Genomic DNA, 8,536 nt, shown 5'->3' with positions numbered 1-8,536 from the left:
CCAACAGTCCTAAAACACCCTAATAGAGTTCTAAAACATGCTTGAAATAAGCTAAGAATAGTTATATTAAGAGGCCAAAACAATAGCACATGCTAGGCAATTTAGCACAATTTCACTACAAGCATATAAAACAAAGCTCATGTGATCAAACCAGCTCAAAACAGAGCTTAATCATGCCAAATCAGTGACCTAAACATGCTGAAACTTAGGCACAAGAGGCAAGAAAAACATGCTCGCATGTTGGCTCACAAACAAGACACAAAGCACAACTCTCAAAAGCAATGAAAGAGTGGGATATGTGAGAGTGTGACAGTAATATATGCTCCGAAATTACATGCAAAATGATGCTATATCATGCAAACATCACAAACAAAGCATGCTAGAGACCCTAAAACTCAAAGCTAGTAAAGGCCATTTACACTATAGCTATACAAAGCAAAGCACATATGACCAAGACCACCCAAAATAGAGCTAAAGCATGCTAAATCAGTAGCAAAAATGTGCTGGAGTTGAGCTAACACAAACTAGAATGATAGGCTAACTCATTAGGCATGTTAGGCTAGTGAGCAAAATTACACTACAAGTGTAAGAAGCAAACAAGAGGTGCTCCAACCAGCCAAAAACAGAGTTATAACATGTTAAAATAAGGCCAAAAATACGCTAAGATCAAGCCATGAGATGGTATAAAAACATGCTCACATGTTGGGCCATCAACACATGCAAATAAGATACAAGGAGGGGAGGCCACCCCCTCCTATTTTGGACCTCAAAACCAACTTTTTGCCACTGAAATTTCCCTGGAATTCAGTGGTTAAAAGGCTAAGAAAAGGTTGTTTCAAAAGCTTTGAAAGATGGCTCAAAAGGCTTTACAAGCCAAAGAGCAAAGGAGGGGAAACCACCCCCTAACCTAACAAGCCTGAAACCACCATTTTAAAACCTTGAAAACAGAGTTTTTTAGAGGTTAAAACCAGCTTCAAAGTAGCATACAAAGGTGGCCAAACAATGAATTAAAACAAGGCTTAAAAGAGTTAAGTTCTTACCCTTGACGCACAACAACAAAACAGCAACTTTCTAAACCAAAACCAAGCCTTTAACAGCCTAAAATAGGTTCCAATGGACCTCAGCCCAAAGATATGCAACTTTGATAAAGGATGTCTAGGCAAATAAGAAGTGTATCTCTACTTCTATGCACACTCTCTTCTTGTATGCACAAAAGGGCAAGAGAGGGAGAACTCTAGAGAGAGAGAAATGTAGAGAGAGGGGATTTTTTAGAGAGAGAGGCTCCCAAAATTGCTAACCCTTCAATATGAGAGAATGGCCTCCATATATAGCAAAAATACAAGCCTTGGTCGAAATATCTACAAAATAGACAGCTGGAGCTTGTGGGAGATAGCTGGAGGTAAATATCTACAAAATATCTGAGTTTTAAACACAAGTGGTCAACCGACCACCTTTAGAAGCCAACCAGCCACTCTGTCAGCCACTTTTCTGGCCGACCAGCCATAAAAATTTGCTTTTTAGGCCCGACTTCAAATGGGCATTACTCCTTTATCTAGACTCCTTTTCATGTCATTATTGTGTCTAAATTGAAGCCCCGAAAGTAAATTTTCCAATGGTGGCGTCCTCACATCAAAATTCCAAGTGTGAAAAAAGTTATGCTCATTTTAGTGAAGAGTGCTCAGTTTCGGCCCTAATCGGATTGATGCCCAACTTCAACCAACCATATCTCCCCCATCCAGACTTGGCTTTAGGAGATTCTTGAGTGCAAAATGAAGCCCCTGAAATCTTGTTTCCAATGATGGTGGCCTCATAGCTGAAATCCAAGTGTACAAATGGATAGGCCCGATTTAGCGAGGGTTGCTCGACTTTCTCTTAACAATTCATGCCCATCTTCTTCCCCAACGTGGTTTCTTCCCTCCTCTCCTCTTTTCTTCAACCCCAAACCCCTAAATAAGGTGTTTTGAAAGATTTTTCCAGAGATTTCATCTCTCTTTCATTAATTTCCACTTTGTCCTTGCTCAGTTTACCGAAAAGCGCAACATTTAACGAAATGAGAGCCTCGGAACATCGTAGGAACCTTTTCAAAAATATTTTGAAAGAGAGGATTTTAAGATCTAAAATCTTTGGTCAAAATAGTTTTAGTTCAAAAATGGGGTGTAAGGTTAGGATTTGACTCTCTTCTTGCCGAAGAAATCGAACCATTGCATAGCATAGCCTGCACCATCAAGTAAGCAATCAGTGGCGCCCAAGTCTTAAGGGCGGTCAAAAATGGGGTGGCTACAATACCATTGATGTGAGCTTCGTATTCACATTCATTGTTGGTGGTAGAGAAGCCTATCCGTGCAAAGAATTCTATTGCCTCTTTGTTGGGTGTGACTAGCACAAACCCTATTCATGTGCCTTTGATGTTCGGGGCCCCATCGTAGCACAATTTCCATGCTACATCAGTTGAAGGTGTTTTCCCTACGTCTCTACCTTTCTTTGGGGAAAATTATGCTATGAAGTCTACCAGTATCGGTGCCTTGATTGCGTTCCTTAGTTTGAACTAAATATCGTATTGCTCGAGCTCAACAGCCCATTTGGAAATAAGACTTGATAAATCTCGCTTATGTAATATTCTCTTAAGTGGAAACTCCAAGTAAACACCAATGGGATGGCCCAAGAAATAACGGCACAGATTTCTAGATAAAACAACTAGTGCCAGAAGGAGTTTTTCTAACGACAAATATATGGTTTCTGTATCAAGTAATGTTTTACTTATGTAGAAGACCGATGTTTGCCCACCTGAAGAATCCTTGACGAGTGTCGAGCTAACAACATGGTCGAATACTGCTAAGTACACGTATAACGTTTCTCCGATGTTCGGGCTAGTGAGTAAAGGTGGTTTGGCCAGATAAGCGTTTAACTCTTGTAGCGCGAGGTTACACTCTAAGGTCCATTCGAATCGAGAGTTTTTGTTCGTCAACTAGAAGAATGGTCAGCAACAGTCTGATGATCGATTGATGAATTTGTTGAGTGGCGCCACCATTCTAATAAGCGTCTAGATTTCTTTTACGAATATGAGGGTTGTCAAATTGAGCAAGGCCTAAATCTAATTAGGGTTGGCTTCTATGCCTCGATGAGTAACGATGTATCCAAGGAACTATCCGAACCCAACTCCAAAAGCACATTTTGCTGTATTAAACTTCATCCTGTATTTTCAGAGCACTCCAAATATTTCGTGAAGGTCGTCTGGATGACACTTTGCTTCTTTTGATTTGCCTACCATATCATCAATGTATATTTCAAGATTCCAACCGATCTACTTACTGAATATTTTTGTGACCAACCGTTGATACGTAGCCGTAGCATTTTTTAACCCGAAAGGCATGACCTTGTAATAGAACAACCCAACGGGAGTAATGAAGGACGTTTTCCCCTAATCTTCTAGGTGCATGGCTATCTGGTGATACCCTCTATATGAGTCTAGGAAGCTAATTCTTTCATGCTCGAATGTCACATCTACTAGCTGGTCAATTTTTGGTAAAGGGAAACTATCATTTGGATACGCCTTATTCAGATTGGTAAAATCCACGCATACTCGCCACTTTTCGTTCTTCTTCTTAACGACAACTGTGTTGGATAGCCATTCTAGATACTGAACTTTGCGAATGGCACTTGTTTCGAATAGCTTGGAGACTTCCTCTTTGACGACTTCCACATATTGAGGTGTCAATCTTCTATTTTTCTGTATCACTAGCCGTGAGTTCGGGCTCATATTTAGCTTCTGGCTCATCCCCCTTGGGTCGATACCTTTCATCTCATATGGAGTCCATGCAAAGACGTCCCTATAACGAAATAGGAAATTAACTAATTGTCGTTTTTCTTCGGTAGTGAGATTCTTTCTTATGAGGAAGAATCTCTCTTCATCAGTAGGATCGATTTGCACCTTCTCAAGATCTTCGGCACTCTTGTCACCGGGCTGGGGCTCTAGTTCCTCTTTTGATTTGCATGTCCAAACTTTCTGTATTTGTGGCCTTGCTGATGATACTGCCATGCGTTGTTTTGCCATCATCTGGTCTCCCCTTGTTGTCTGTATTTTATTTTTTTCCAGGAAGTGCATGACTTGATAGAAAGTGGACGAGATGGCCCCCATTTGATGTAGCCAAGTTCTTCCCATTATGGTGTTATACAAGGAGGGTACATTAACTACTTGGAATTTAACTTGTCGAATCGTTTCTTCAACTCTTACAGGTAAAACGATTCTCCCCAAGGAAAATATTGGACTTGAATTAAAGCCATAGAGTGGGGAATCAGCTAAGAGTAGGGCTTCAGGAGTCAATCTTAGCTTTTTCGAAAGTCTGTAGTACATTATCATTGTCGAGCTCCCTTAATCTATCAAGATTCTCTTAGCAACAAATTCCCCGATCTGCAGTGTCACTACTAGGGAGTTATTGTAAGGGTGATAAACCCCATGCCAGATCTTCGTCAGAGAAAACGATTTTTATTGACAAGCGCATTCTTTTTGCGAATACCCCTGATAGGAACATTATCTCCTTGCAAGGTGTAAACATTACTTCTTGACTCATACTCCTCTTTGTAGGAATGGAGTAAATCATGTTGATAGTTGTCGTTGGTTGTATTTCTCCCTTTTTGTCCCTTCCCTTCTTCTTCCGATCTGTGGATGAGTGAATATAGGATCGTAGGTGCCCGTTTTGCACCAATTTTTCCAGAAATTGCTTCAATGCCTTACAATCTTCTGTGAGGTGCCCGTAATCCTTGTATTAGGAACAACGTAGTCTTCGGTTCTGAAGAGACGGATCACCGATCATCTTGGAAGGCCAAGAAAAGTAGGGTTCATTCTAGATTTTCGCCATTAGACAATATATTGGCTTGGTGAAAGTGGTAATGATTGCTCGGAAGGCTTTTTTCTTAACTTTCGACTGATCGGCAATTGCATTTGACTCCTCTCTTTTGCCGTCAGAAGACTTATTCTCGTCCCTTCTTAGAGCCTTTATCGGTAACCGAGCAGGTTTTGGTTCTTCGGCGCCTCGTATGTCATCTTCAATTTTGAAGTACTGCTCTACTCGTCACATCAAACTCCCCATATCAGTGGGTGGTTTCTTTGTTAAGGATTGTTGGAGCTTACTCTCAGGTTGTAATCCTAACTTGAATGAAGCAACTGCTAGCTGCTCGTTGCAATTATCGATCTCGTTATATGCCGCCCAATATCTGATGCCATATTCTTGTAGTCTCTTCATGTCGTCTTTTTTCATTGTGAGGAGCACATCCACTTCCTTGGCTTGTCGGCTGTTAGTGATAAAGTGCGAGACGCACGCTTGCTGCAACTGTGCCCAATCGCTAATGGATCGAGCTTCCAACTTATAGTACCATCACGACGCCATCTCTCCCAAACTCGAGGAGAACATTCGGCACATGATCGGACCGTTGTTGCTCCACAATGTCATGGCCTGAGTATAATGCTAGATGTGGCCAGTTGGATCTCCTTTTCCATCATATAAGTTGAACTTTGGCAAGGTGAACCTCTTCAGTGGGTCTGCCTGATCTATTGCTTAGGAAAACAGAGAAGTTAGATCTTCTGTGAAGAGCTTTCGTGATGGGTTTAGGATTGCCCCCTGTCCGATCGTCAAGCTAACTTCTCAAGTCATTCTTTTGATAGTCCTGAGAATCTTCTCCTCTGGTGACCTGACATTTTTTCTGCGTTCGACCGGGGTTGTTGCTAGCTGTTTGGCTAGCGGTTCGATGAAGATTGGGTCGTCTATGGTAGTTGGTAGCCCTTGCTCGTGCGACAGGCCTACCTCAAGCCAAGCGTAGTTCTTCCACGAGGGATTTGATTTGTGCCATTAGTCGTTCTACGAGCCGAGTTTGTTGATTTTCATCATTCGAATGGGGAGTCATTCTGGTCGAGTTTGCCGATACACCCTAGGAGTCATGGTTGAAATTTTCACTAGCCATATTCCCGATCGGAAAATTTTAGGGGTCACTTGGTATCTCTTCTAGAGTTGGATGGGCACTCATTTTTTCTCGAGTTTTCCATAGACGGCGCCAATTGTGGAAGTCTGAATATTCTTCGTAGGCAAAGCTAGATAAGCTGCTCCTTCCTATGCTCAGCAAGAAGAGACCAAGTCATCGGCGATCACTCCTGACTAGATTAGGTCAGGTGGACCCTCCGACAGTCAAATCAGAACAGTGTTTGGGCATATTATATTTAAAAGAAAGATTGAACTATTTTCATTTCCATTTGTTATTTATGGTTCTCAATTTTATAGAACTAATACCTTATGTTTTGGCCATTGGATGACCATTTTGATCCAATGGTCTCGCATGCCATCAAACCTTGGTCGAGCAAGTGGTCATGTTGCCTTTATTTGTCATCATCAAATTATTTCACTCTGGGTGGCTTAGATTAGTTCGGATATTTTATGCCCAATTGCTAATACTTCGACCGCCAGATCTTGCTCATTGGACGGTTGTCTCGTTTGGATGCTCTAATAGCTGACCATCTTGATCTCCATCGTTGATTGTACACGAATCCAAGGACACTTTTTCATTATGCGGATCTTCTTCTAAAGGCAATTTTATTCTGACTTTGGTCACGTGATGTTGTTTTTTCATCCAATCGACATTATTGGGCTCCTTCTTTATCCAGGACTACATTTGGTTGGACTAAATGTTTTGGGCAAGTCATTCCAATCCTTGGGCTTTTGAGGTTGATGTTAAATGCTTTTCTTTTTACCCCACCACAATATGCATACATATAAATAAACTAATTTAAATTATCACTCATATTAATTTAAGGTTATTTTAATTCGAGGATATTATGATATGGCTAAATTTTTTATTTTGTTTTATGTAATCTTACTTTCAATATATGACAAATATCCCTTGATATTGTTAAATTATTTATGTGTATTTCTATATATATACATACATATAAAATTATTTTAAAAGTATGTTGTGACATTGACAAAAAATATACGTAAAATTAATATAAGTGATAATTTAAATTAATTTATTTATATATGTTTATGTACATGTACACATAAAATTATATTATATCAACTTTTTTCTTTTTTTCTTTTTTTTTTTTTTGAAAAAATTATAATTTTGTCAATTTAATATGATATTTTAGCTAGTTTTCAACGTAAACTATAAATTTATTTTTGTTAAGTAAAATCCAAAAAATAGTATTTTAGTGATTAAAAATAACGAATAAAATATTTTAGATATTTTTGTATGCCTACATTAAATTTAATGATTAAAATAATATATTTTTTTCAATTTTACTTAACAAAAATAGGTGTATGATTTAGATTGAAATCAAATTTAAAAAATTATGATTTAATTTGACAAAATTAAAAATTAAAAATTATGTACAGGACTAAACTCTAATGTTTTTTATATTATAGTTTTTATTTTTTAATTATTTAACTCTAAAAATAATAAATAAAAATGTTACACATGATTTTCAAACACTATGCATACAACACAGTGTGAGAACATGATCCGTTTGTTTAGAGAGTTAGAGAGGGGATTGAAATTGGTAGTGAGGTGATACCCACTAACATTGTATTTGTTTTGAGAGATGGGGTAAGGATTGACAGTGAGGTCCAGATTCGGATGGGCCTGCCCAGGGGGATTCGGATGGGCCTCTAGGACTTGATATTAGAAAAATAGTCCGGCGGACTAGAAATTTTACATTTTATTTTTTACATGCCGGGCATTTTTTTTTTTTAACATTAATATTTAATTTTTTGTATTTTTTGTTAAGTAAAAATCATTATTTTATTTGTTTTATTTTTTTCTGAAAATTTTTTGTTTTATTTTTATTTTTTTTAAATTTTTTACATGTTGGACATTTTTTTTAAAACATTAAAGTTTAATGTTTTTGTATTTTTTTATTTGTTTTATTATTTTATATTTATTTTATATAAAAATAATTTAACAATTTTTACACTAACAACTATCATCAAAACAAACACAATTTTACTTAATTTTTTCACTAATCATCTCTTTCATTTTATCTCTGAAAACAAACGGAGCCAATATAAAAAAAAAAAAAAAAAAAAAAAAAAAAAAAAAAAGAAGAAGAAGAAGATAGATGGTGAAACTATGCCATTTTAGCCACAGCAGGACCCCGGATCCAGTTCCACACGACCGCAATAATTAGTGCTATTCATGAAACTACTTTATCTAGTTTTTTTTTTTTTTTTTTTTGGTTAGAATTTTAACTAGTCTTTTGAATAGTCTACTGGATGAATTTTTCTTAAATTTGACTATTAATGGTTACGAAATTCAACACCGTCCAAGAATAGTTACTCGATGACTTTTTCTTAATTTGACTATTAATGGTTACGAAATTCAACACCGTCCAAAACATGTGTATCCTATATATGCATTATGCTACGTATTTTTTGATATATATTATTTATTATTATGATAATTATTAAATATTTTTTTAATAGAATTACAATAATTTGTGATTCACATATGAAATTACGTATTTTGTAACAATGTTCTAAATTATTTTATCTAA

At 37.3% G+C, this 8,536-nt stretch overlaps 1 protein-coding gene across 1 annotated transcript; it reads right to left on the bottom strand.

Annotated features, from left to right (window-relative positions):
* Positions 1-3,418: 3,418 nt before the first annotated feature.
* Positions 3,419-4,357, bottom strand: LOC145799940 (uncharacterized). Its single transcript, XM_082889582.1, has one exon. It carries the CDS (start codon positions 4,355-4,357, stop codon positions 3,419-3,421), a length of 939 nt encoding a protein of 312 aa, XP_082745708.1.
* Between the last annotated feature and the right edge of the window lie 4,179 nt (positions 4,358-8,536).

The sequence above is a fragment of the Camellia sinensis genome, chromosome 9 (genome assembly GCF_055761805.1).
Source record: "Camellia sinensis isolate YWXY chromosome 9, ASM5576180v1, whole genome shotgun sequence".
NCBI lineage: Eukaryota > Viridiplantae > Streptophyta > Magnoliopsida > Ericales > Theaceae > Camellia > Camellia sinensis.
The sequence above is the reverse complement of the archived record's forward strand: the minus strand, read 5'-3'. Positions and strand labels throughout refer to the sequence as shown.